Below are 12,246 nucleotides of genomic sequence, written 5' to 3'. Positions count from 1 at the left end.
GATCTACTTGTGTTTTCTATTTAAAGTTTTTGCTTGAAAGTAGTCAGAAATTTAGAGAGAGAGAGAGAGAGTTGTGAAAAATCACTAAAGGGGAAAAAAACACAAACTTTCCATGTGTTAATTAGACGTACGCTACTGAAAGTTGAATTTAGAATAGTATGAAATTTGATAGTCATGTTCTTAGATATCATTAACTTGTTGCCTCATTTGAACTCGTTTGTGACCAAGTTGCCTAAATGATCACAATTCAAAATTATCTTTCTTGAATAGAGAGTAACAGCCAACACTCATCATGATCATCTTAGCCTTCTCCCAGTAATTCAGTTTTAAAATAGTCTGGCAGCTCCACATACAGCTCACCAATCATCGACCTACCAAGTTGGACTCTTAGGAACTGGTAATGGCAGTCAGGTACTCAGGTTATGATCTCTCCATGCCAAGTAGTGGCTTGGCACCAATCTCCACCACACAAGCAGCCTATACATGGGCATTATAACTGTAAACTAATGGAGTCCATGCTCCTCTGAGCAAAAATCACACTGACTAGATGGAATTCAAGCTGCCCAATAAATCGCCTGTAGGCAGTTCAGGGTCAACTCAATGGCAAGCTTAGTACAGTTTTCCATCTATGATTGGCCCCATTGTATGTATGATTACTTCACATGGTGACATGCATGAATGAGAATTAGTTGAGATAATTTCGGGTGCTGATGTTCAAGACATTCTCATCACCTCTCTGGAAAGTGTTCCTGAAATTTTATATTTTTAAATGAACAGAGATGAAAATCAAATTAGAGGGTTTCAACTTTCAAGACAAAGTTGCATGAGTGGGCAACTGTTTGGAGATTTTATCAAGATGAAAAGAACAGACAACTTCAACTTTTTTTTTAAAACTTCTTTTTATGAGACAGCAGAAGACATTTAAATAATGACCAACTTAATTAGAATTTTGGGCATGCAAAATTATACATTTTTGAAAGAGTTAGAAGAGTTGAATGGAACTTGAAAGTCTTGTTTGCAGATTTCACGAGAGCAACTACAAGAGATAACTCAAAAGGTCAATTGGATTGAGGACAACTATGCAGTTATTGAAATACTTCATCAACTTTTTTTCAGATTCCAAGTAAATTAAGTTGTGCCTAAAAATTGACTCATGTCTCAAGCGACTCAAGCCAACTTGCTGAGTCTTGCCAATACATAAATTGACATAATAGCCAAACATTCACCAATGCTTCTGGGAAACACTACAACATATGACCATCAAAGAACAAACAAGAATAAATATAAATACTATGCATGCGCATATCATGTATATGGAACAAAGTAATAATCTAACCTTCTCTTTCAATTGCCCAATTTTATCACATATGACAGAGTACTCTGCCTCGAGTATCTCTAGTTCAAATTCAACTCCTTTTGAAGCTCTCGTCTACAAAATGTTCATGAGAAACAGAAAAGTTTATATCATAAATGTAGATCAAGGACAAACTACATCAGTATTTCACATCGGCTAGATACTTCCTGAAACCAGTTCTAATTTAAAATTATATTTGAAAGTAAAAAGCATGCATTGAACTCTGCCTGGTAGAAATTGCACCAGCTGATCTCTAACCTGGGTGTAGGAGAGTTCATCTCAGGTGGGCAGCTGGTCATTGAAGTTCTACTAAGCTACTGTGAGATTTTTTGCTAACCCCAAATAGCTGGGACAAGGCTATGCTGAAGTGATACACTGATGCTTATTTCAAGGACAAGGCTATTCTGAAGCTGATGCTGATGCTGATATGAAAGAAACATTCATTTGTGCATATTGTGAAACAAATGATCCTTCATGAAGCTGTATCATCAAGGTGTTCTATAACGGTAACAGTGGCCGTAATGGCCACCACTGTTACCGTTATGATATGGGCCATACCAGCTGTTATGGCCCCCATACCGGCTGTTACGGCTCTTCTTCTTTTTCTTTTTCTTTTCTTTTCTTTTTTTTTTTTTTTTTTTGAAAAAAACTGTTACAAGACTGTTACAGGGCCATTATGGGGCTGTTACAGACTGTTTTTTTCTGTAACAGACTTTACAGCTGTTTCGGCCCCATGACGTGTAACGGTTATGACCGTTACCATTACGTAACGGCCATTAAGTAACCGATTTTGAATACCATGTGTATCATGCACTAAATTTTTACAAGAAAGCAGATAAAGATAGCTCACATGGCTTGGAGATGATGTGCTCTCATGAATATTGGACATTCTCCTTCTGAGTTCTGCAAAGAGGAAAGTAAGCAGATCTGAGTTTGTGGTAGAGATGGACATGATACCAGACCAATAGATATTCTGCAATTATGTTGTAGAGGTAACTAATGTAATACATTTGTTGATGGCTATGCTAGAGAGAGTTTATATCAGTTGTAATCATCTCCTGGTACATCATTAAAATAAAAAAAATTTAAAAAAAAAGAAAAAGAAAAAGAAAAGAAAAGAATATTATCATCTACATAATGCAATTACAGAATACTATTTCAAGGAGGACACTCCACATTCTCTGATGTCCTCTTCTCACCTCCAGTCTACCTTGCAAGTTCAATACTGAGGCAACGCGTAGGTCAAATATCACTTTTTGTTGAAATCTGAAAGATGAGGAAATTTTGTGTTTCAGGAGGTTGGTAGGGATCTTAAAAGATGTGTTCATTCAAGGAGGACACTCCACATTCTCTGATGTCCTCTTCTCACCTCCAATCTACCTTGCAAGTTCAATACTGAGGCAACGCGTAGGTCAAATATCACTTTTTGTTGAAATCTGAAAGATGAGGAAATTTTGTGTTTCAGGAGGTTGGTAGGGATCTTAAAAGATGTGTTCATTAGTACTAGGAAGCCGGATCGAAAGATTTGGAAAGCAAAAGAACAGATGCTTCTCTTCGAAAGCTTTCTTCAATATTATAAGGGGTTGAAATGAGACCAGTTGTGCTAATATGTGGGAAAATATCCATCCGAGAATCTAATCTTTGGTTGGCTGTGCTAATAAAATCTTTATGTGGATAAGCTTAAGGAAAAGAATCCCAGCACAGAAAAGGAAGAATTTGTCGATCATCCATTTCTTCATTGGCCCCTGGTGAGAGAGAATCTGTCACTGAAGGACCTCATCAGCGGTTGGTCAGGGGGGCATTTACCCCAAAGGGAATGCTCTGTGGAAAAGTTGCCTTACATGATTACATCATCATGTGGAAAGAAAGAAGTGGAATATTCCAGAACAAAATTAGCTTCAGTGGAAAGTATTAAAAGATTGCTGATGTCTACTGAAGGCATATGACAAGGTCTATTGGTCCCTTTTTTTTTTCTTTTTTTCTTTTTCTTTCTTTCTTTTTGAGAGGCAACAAAATTCATTAATAAACTCGCCGAAAGCAGGAAAAGAATACATCGCAAAAAAAACACAAACAAAAGGAAGCAGAAGCAGCCTAAGCTGCAAGGATAAAAGGAGCCCAAGTCTTCACAAAACCTTTGACTACTCCCATCACTCTATCCATGAGTTCCCCCTATTCTGAAAGCATCGCTCATTTCTCCCTCCAAATAGCCTAGAAGATGGCCATAATGACGATGCCCCCAACAGCTTTCCCAGCTTTTCCAGCACCACCACCATACCATGCATAAAAGCATATCCACCGATGCCGGCGTGACCCAAGACATATCAAACTCAGCCAGGAACAAGTCACAGGCCTTGCGAGTGAAAGGACAATGGATGAATAAATGATGGATTAACTCCACATTCACCATACAAAGAAGACAAATGTTTGGAAGAACTAGGCACCTTCGTTGGAGATTATCGATGGTCAACACCCTCTTATGACTAACCAATCGAACAAAAACTGCCACATAGGTAGGGGTACCATAGAACCAATTGATAGGGACATCATGCGCACGCGCACGCCCCCCACCCTACGCACTTACTCAAGGATGAGGGAGGCCCCACTATCGATCTGGATCGACGACGACATCTATGGAGGACCTCTTAGTTAGGGGGTTGCGCTATGGAGCATTGGAGTGGACCCGATCATCATGTGGATTTCACCATTGGGTCTTATGAGCGTGGCCCACTACCCTAGATGATCTAGGATTTTGAGTTTTGTTTATTATCATCATTAGAAGCATCATGAACGGTTTTGCTTGCGTAGATTAGTTGTTATTTTTGTTACTTCTAAGTATTAGTGTGCGCACATGGCACAGCTTTTCGGATTTAGGGTTTCTTATAAATAGGCAACCCCGTGTAGGTATTTTTCATTAAAGTTTATGAATAAAATTCAGCGCTTTTTCTTCTTCTTTATCCCTTTGAGTTGAAGAAGCTAATTGGGTGCAAAACCCTCCCTTCCTCGAAGGGCTAACTACCGTGGTGCGAAGCTACAACTATCCCAAATCGTCCCACCTCCTACTCCCCACTTCCATGATCTTCCACAGCCCTCCCATCTTCAAATTCACCTTTTTTTGTGTGCCCAATTTCTCCTCCACAACAGACTTTCAGATTCTGGCCCACTAGAGGGGCTGAAACTTCGGTGGAGCACCACGCACACACCAGGCGACGGATTGACACGAAATTTGGTGTGAGAGTGGGCCTCCCCTAGCTGACCACACCCTAGGTGATGCTTTCCAGTTCCGTGGGCCCCACACATGTGCGGACAGGGATTCACTCACGTGCACCTGGGCCAGGTGGCTGTCCACACGCGTGGATCTTCTCAGGTTCTGAATTTCTTCTATTTCTCTCCTCTCTCGCCTTAAAACCCCAACTCTAACCCTAGATAATCCCAAATTCCAAGTATTTCCAACTTTTGCAAACCCTAGATTTTTCCCTGAATTGAAACACGGTGAATCTCTTGAATTGGGGAACAATCCTTTGCAAGATTGGATGAATCTTACACTGCATTGGGTATTGTTTGGTTTATAATTTTATTTGATCCAACCCTAAACTTGTGTAGGCTTGGACCCCCCGTAGATTCCCCTTATTGAATGTTTGATCGTATGTGGGACGTGAAATTTTATGATTGTTTAAAATTAGTATGCTTTAAAGCTTGAAATCTTACATGTCATATTTAATTTCATGACTTGCATCAAATTTGATATCAGAGCTTAGGTTTTTCATAGGGGAATGCATTGCATGTTTAGAGTTTAGTTTATTTATGTCTATTTTGCATCGAGTCTCATCATATAGGGCTGTTTAGGACCCATCATTTACAATATGTGCTGCTGAATTTTTTGTTAACAATTTATATGGGCAGTTATATTATTGGAATTTTAGTAGCGTTGTGTAGTTTCCCTCATATAGAGTCATATAGGATCATTTAGTCCCATTTAGACGCATATACTTGTATTAGAGGGTCTTTGAGTTGAGTGAGTGGTTGTATGCCCACACATATTGGTCGTGGTTTTGGTTTGCACCCTACGTTAAACATGCAGCAATTGCAAGAATCAATGAACAACATAACCCGGTAATTTGAGTATTTGGGTAGGCGCTTAGAACAACATATTGACCAACACTTTGAACAGCTTAATACGTGTGTTACCCAACTAGAAACCTTCACCTGGGCAAATCCCACCATTGGGGAAGATGCTCAATCTCAAGCAGGTGATCAGGAGGATACACAAAGGAATGGGGGTGGCCAAGGAATAGGTCATGGGGGCGCACCCATGCACCTACCCTACAAGGGGTATCATGATCATTATGACCCAGATGGGCAACTCCTCAAGGGAGTTAAAGTAGAGGCCCCTACGTTTGATGGTCACTTGGACCCTAAAACTTTTCTAGATTAGTTGGCGGATATGGACCATTATTTTGAGTGGTATGACATGCCGGATGCTCGTTGAGTCCGATTTGCCAAGATGAAGCTTGTGGGCCAAGCAAAGAGGTTTTGGGCTACTGTGGAGCGAAAGAAAGAAAGGTCGAGGGAGCCCCCAATAGTCCATTGGGGAGAAATGAAAGAAACTCTTAAGGAAAAGTATTTCCCTTTCTCCTATCACTTGAGGTTGGTTAAGGAATGACAGTCTCTTCGACAATGTTCCATGAGTGTGACTGAATACATTGAGAAGTTCGAAAAGTACTTGACCCGATGTAAAGTTGAAGAGGATGTCGTACTCACTCTTGCTCAATTTAAGACGGGCCTCCATTCTGACATTAAGAGAGTTGCTCGCCAAAGACATAGATACTCTTGAACATATGTATCAAGTAGTGTTGGAGGTTGAGCAATACCTCAAAGCATTTGTGGGAAGACGGTTTGAGTTTCATAATTCTGACGCTAAAGCCAACCCTTTTAGGGCTAAGCCCAGCACTGGAGGACCAAGGATGATGAGGGTACAGGAGTTGTTGGGTTTAGCTCGCGCAAAAGTGATGTGACTAGGTGTTTTAGATGTCAGGGGTTTGGTCACTTTGCCCACCAGTCTGGCACGAAAGAGGGCACCAAGGTGTTCCTTATTGATGGGCAAGTAGAAGTAGTGCCCCCAGAAAGTGACGGTGAAGAGGAAGAATATGAGCCAGCAGAAACCCCTGGTAATGAGGAAGAGGGAGCGCAAAAGTCTGCAACCCTTGCAGTTGTGCGTTGCGCCTTTACACAAACCAAGAATACCAACGATTGGCGCTGCAACACGATCTTCTATACTTACGCAAAATGTGGTGATAAAAGCTGCAAGATGATCGTAAATAGTGGTAGTTGTGCCAACGTGGCATTAACTAAAACTGTGAACCGTTTGGGCTTGAAGCTTGAAGCCCATCCTCAACCCTATAGAGTGTCTTGGGTTGATAAAACTTCCATTCTAGTCCACACCATTTTCTTGTTCATATTCAGTTTGGATCATATAAAGACACTTTGGTGTGATGTTGTTCCCATGGATGTTGGCCATATCATCCTAGGTAGACCCTAGCTCTATGACAGGGATGTCACTATATTTGGTCGTTCAAATGTGTGTTCATTCTGATTTGAGGGCAAGAAAGTCAAGCTAAATCCACTTCCACCCAAGAACACGACTGGAAAGGAGTCCACTACACAGAGTGGTATGAGTGGTTCAAAAGAATTGAAGGAATTGAAGTCCAAGTCTAAGCTTCTCCATATTTTAAATGCCAAAGACTTTGAGCGAGAGACTGAGTCGGACTCGATAGTGTACACCCTTGTGGCTAGGGAGAGTGCACCAAAGGCCAGTGTAGAGTTACCCACTGAGGTTATGCCGGTAGTGGATGAGTTTCGTGATGTCTTTCCTGAGGATCTACCAGATGAGCTTCCCCCTATGAGGGATATACAGCACGCCATTGATTTTTTTTTTTTTAGAAGTAACGAGCTTATATTAAAAACGAGCGAAAAACAACAAAGACTGCTGAGATGGCAGAAGCAGAAAAGAAAAAGAAACAAACGAAAAGAAGAAAAGAAAACAGAAAGAGAGGAAAGAAAATTAGAGTCCTAAGAACTGGAAGTCATAACCCTACAGATCAGGAATGATAGTTGCCCATTCAATGATGAGGTTCTTTGCCCAATATCCTACGACTGAAGCCGTTGATTGAGAGTTATTGAAGCATCTCTCATTTCTTTCCTTCCACACCACCCACCAGATAGTGATGATAGCTATTTTCCATACCGTAGTTTTTCTTTTGCCCAACTTAAATCCATTCCAGTAATCCAGTAAGAGAGAAGCAGATTGAGGCATGCATCCAAACACATTGAATCTCGATAGAAAATCGTCCCAAATGAGAGATATGAATGGGCAATGGACTAGCAAGTGATCCATAGACTCCTCATTTCCCATACAACATAGGCACCTATTGGGGAGTTGCATTCCTTTTTTCTGCAAGTTGTCGATTGTAAGGATCATATTCTTTGCCGTGAGCCAAGCAAAACAGCTGAACTTGGGGAGTATAGGGAATTTCTAGAGATAAGGGGAGGCTTGAGACCGCAGGAGAGAGTTGGCAATTAGAAGCGGGGCGACTCTACCAAACCTCCCTCATTACAAAATGAATCCAAAGGAGCATGCAGAGTTGAAGAGACAGATTGATGAGCTCCTAGAAAAGGGTTTCATTCGAGAGAGCATGAGCTCGTGTGCCATGCCCGCCCTTCTTACACCCAGTGTTCGAAATATCGGTATCGTGTTACGTATCGCACCCTTGGGATACGGATACGTATCGGTTATCACATGGGATATATCAGTTGTATCGCATAATGTATCGTTGTTGTTGGAAACATGGGGAAACATTGGGAAATTGGTTGAATTTTTCAATGAAACTTCAATGATTGTTAAAAAAGACATCAATACACACTTATAAATTAAAACATTACAAAAAACAAGTGCATATAATAGGTTTTCTTTGTATGGGGTACTAATCTATGCGTTGTCTAACTGAATTGATGCAAGCATATTCAAAGCGGTGCTTTAAATAGCGATAGTGTGTTGCGTAGCGTTCAACCCTTCGTAGCGTGTAGCGTAACCTACACAATACTTCTACTTTTTTAATTTAAAATATATATATATACATATATGATACCACAGTGGACCCCACGCATGTGGGCCATGGCATACAACACCACAAATGACCCCACACATGTGGGCCATGGCATAGAACACCACAGTGGACCCCACGCATGTGTCCCATGTGATGGTTGGATGGGTCAAATCCATGCCATACACACCACAGCCCCCATGCATCTTTGTTACATAAGAACCAACCTCCTAAAAAGTTTTTAAAAAAAATTGAAAAAATGAAAAAATAACCACAACTTTTCAGCATAAATAAAAAGAAAACTCATTAGCAATTATTGAAGGGCCAAAACATACCTTAAATAGAGATTTAATCAACTGAAAATGGATTCTTTTGAGCTACGTGTCCGCGCGGCTGTGAAAAGAGGGAAACATGATTTCTCCCTTGTTTGGGTTTCAATGCTCTTGAAAATCTAGCAAGAAGATGCTCTTGTAGGTCCGATTGAATGCCTAAAATCTGATCTTCAAGGGGCCTTTTGGTCGATAGGAATCAAAGCTTGAAAATGGCAGCAAGTGCGGTTGTTGCGGCACGGAGATAGGGCTGTTCGAAAGCCCTATTTCGATAGTTTTAGGTTAATTTTTTTTTTTCTTAAAATATGAGTCTCCCACCATCTACTCAAAGGGAAAAAGTCCCAGCAGCACATTTAAAGGCTAATTTTTTAATCGTTTAGACTGTAAAAATATTCAAATGAGTACATATTTGTAACCTACAAAGTGCCACATGTGTGAAGGATGGTTTGGATGGAGCTACATGCTACCACGTGTGAAAAATATGGGCCACCACCATTTTAAAACAATTTGTTAACTCACATAATAAAACAGAGCTTTTATTTTAAAGAAAAGTACCATACTCCTGAGGCGTAAACAACGTACGCTACACACTACCTATGTGCAGAGTACGCTACAACCCTTGTAGCGTACGCTACAGTGGAAATACGCTATTTCCATATGCTACGTAGCCTTTTGGTATGCTACACTACATAGCGTACGCTACAACGCTATTCACAATACTGATTCAAAGTCTATTCATATAATTTATAAACGTAAGAAGAAGTGTGGGAACACAAGAAATACATTCAAAAGCAAAAGAAGAATTACTAGATCAGGTTACATACATGTTTGGATGGAGCTACATGCTACCACGTGTGAAAAATATGGGCCACCACCATTTTAAAACAATTTGTTAACTCACATAATAAAACAGAGCTTTTATTTTAAATAAAAGTACCATACTCCTGAGACGTACACAACGTACGCTACACACTACCTATGTGCAGAGTACGCTACAACCCTTGTAGCGTACGCTACAGTGGAAATACGCTATTTCCATATGCTACGTAGCCTTTTGGTATGCTACACTACGTAGCGTACGCTACAACGCTATTCACAATACTGATTCAAAGTCTATTCATATAATTTATAAACGTAAGAAGAAGTGTGGGAACACAAGAAATACATTCAAAAGCAAAAGAAGAATTACTAGATCAGGTTACATACATGTTTGATTTTATGTTTGGACACAGATTGCAACTGATTTGCAAGAAATTAATTTTTTTTCAATTTTCTGCAACCCGCCCATCTCCTCCAAATCTCGAAATTGAAGCTCCCAATCCATGATTTTTCATGCAAAACATGAAAAATCATGAATTTGTAATAATTTAACACTAATTTAACATGATTTATAGAAGAAGGAAAAAATGGTCGAAAATCGAAAATGCTCACCGGATCAAACATGTGGGATATATTACACTACTTGTGCGTTTCGTATCACACAGGTGGGATACAAGATATATCGTGGAATATATCAACTGATATCATCGATATTTAAAACACTGCTTACACCTAAGAAAGATGGCACATGGAGGATGTGTTTTGATAGTAGGACCATCAACAAAATCACGGTTAAGTATCGGTTTCCCATAGCGCGTCTTGATGACATGTTGGATATGATGGTCAACCCTACTATCTTCTCGAAAATTAACCTCAAAAGTGGTTATCACCAAATCTGTGTACTCCCTGGTGATGAGTGAAAGACGGCCTTCAAGACGAAGGATGAGCTATACGAGTGACTAGTCATGCCTTTTAGGCTGACCAATGCCCCAAGTACCTTCACACGTGTGATGACCCAAGTGTTGAGGCCTTTCATGGGGAAGTTCTTGGTCGTCTACTTTGATGATATCATGATTTATAGCATGACCAAGGAATAACATCTCAACTATTTGAGGCAGGTTTGTGAAATCCTTAAAGCCGAGAAATTGTACGTCAACCTAAAGAAGTGTGTGTTTATGTCCAGTAGTGTTATCTTCTTAGGTTTTGTTGTGTCAGCTAAATGTGTGTCGGCAGATCTCGAGAAGGTCAAAGCCATTGTCGATTGGCCTGAACCCCGAAATATTCACACGGTGTGCAGCTTTCACGGCTTGACCACCTTCTATAGACGGTTCATTCGAGGCTTCAGTTCCATTATGGCTCCCATCACAGATTGCATTATTTAATAAATAAATAAGAGTTTCAATGGACGAAGGCAGCCTCGAAGGCCTTCAAGGAGATAAAGGTCAGGATGACTGAAGCTCCAGTCACACGACTTTCAGATTTTTCGAAAGTTTTTGAAGTCGCATGCGACGCGTCAAGATTCGGCATAGGAGGAATACTTAGTCAGGAAGGGCACCCTGTCGCCTTTTTTAGTGAGAAACTGAATTAGGCGAAACAAAAATACTCCACCCATGACAGAGAATTCTATGCGGTAGTGCAGTCATTGTGCCATTGGCATCATTATCTATTGCCGCAAGAATTCATCTTGTTCTCAGATCATGAAGCCTTGAGATATCTGAAGTCTCAGAAGAAATTAAACCCTAAGCACGCCAAGTGGGTCCAGTTCTTTCAAGAGTATACTTTTGTGCTTAAGCACAAGGCCGATGTAGAGAATAAACCTGCTGACGCGTTGAGTCATCGAGTCGTGTTACTCAATTTCATGAGTGTTGAAGTCACGGGGCTCAAGCTTGTCAGAGAGGATTATTCTGAGTGCCCAGATTTTGGAGTTGTATACGCATCGTTGTTAGAGAGTCCGTCAAGAGCTAGCAGTGAGTACTTGATAGTGGACGGATATTTGTTTAGAAGTGACAGTTTGTGCATACCTCGCACCTCCCTCTATGATTTTGTTGTCAGGGAGTTACATTCAAGAGGGGTCGCAAGTCATTTTGGTCGAGACAAGACCATTGCCCTAGTGAAGGATAGATTCTATTGGCCAAGCCTTAAGCGACACGTGGCCAAAATTATGGGGCAGTGTCGTACTTGTCAACTGGCAAAGCAGAAAAAGCAGAATATGGGGCTATACACACCTTTGTTAGTTCCATTCGCCCCTTGGCAAGACATCAGTATGGACTTCGTGCTTGGGCTTCCCAATACTATTCGAAAACACAATTCCATGTTTGTTATTGTGGACCGTTTTTCTAAAATGGCCCACTTTAACCCTTATTCGAAGACCTCTGACGCATCTCATGTTGCCAAGTTGTTCTTTAGTGAGGTTGTCAAGCTTCATGGGTTACCCAAAACCATGGTGTCTAACCGTGACGTGCGATTCATAAGTTATTTTTGGAAGACACTATGGCATATGATGAATACTAGGCTCCAATTCTCTTCAACCTACCACCCTCAGACCGATGGTCAGACTGGGTGTTCAATAGGAGCCTACGAAACTTGCACAGGTGTTTAGTGGGGGAGCACACCAGGACGTGGGACACTGCACTACCTATCGCCGAGT

General features: G+C 40.7%; 1 protein-coding gene across 2 annotated transcripts in view; it reads right to left on the bottom strand.

The window, feature by feature from the left end:
* The window catches only part of LOC131251476 (golgin candidate 2), a 40,867-nt gene that overhangs the window by 4,179 nt on the left and 24,442 nt on the right, over window positions 1-12,246 (bottom strand). For both annotated transcript variants that reach the window (XM_058252198.1, XM_058252199.1), the window contains exons 6-7: window positions 2,205-2,257; window positions 1,337-1,429 (exon numbers count right to left, since the gene is read on the bottom strand). In XM_058252198.1, coding sequence (XP_058108181.1) covers window positions 1,337-1,429; window positions 2,205-2,257 — 146 coding nt within the window. The remainder of the gene's footprint in view (window positions 1-1,336; window positions 1,430-2,204; window positions 2,258-12,246) is intronic.

The sequence above is a fragment of the Magnolia sinica genome, chromosome 7, assembly GCF_029962835.1.
Source record: "Magnolia sinica isolate HGM2019 chromosome 7, MsV1, whole genome shotgun sequence".
Taxonomy (NCBI): Eukaryota; Viridiplantae; Streptophyta; class Magnoliopsida; order Magnoliales; family Magnoliaceae; genus Magnolia; species Magnolia sinica.
The sequence above is the reverse complement of the archived record's forward strand: the minus strand, read 5'-3'. Positions and strand labels throughout refer to the sequence as shown.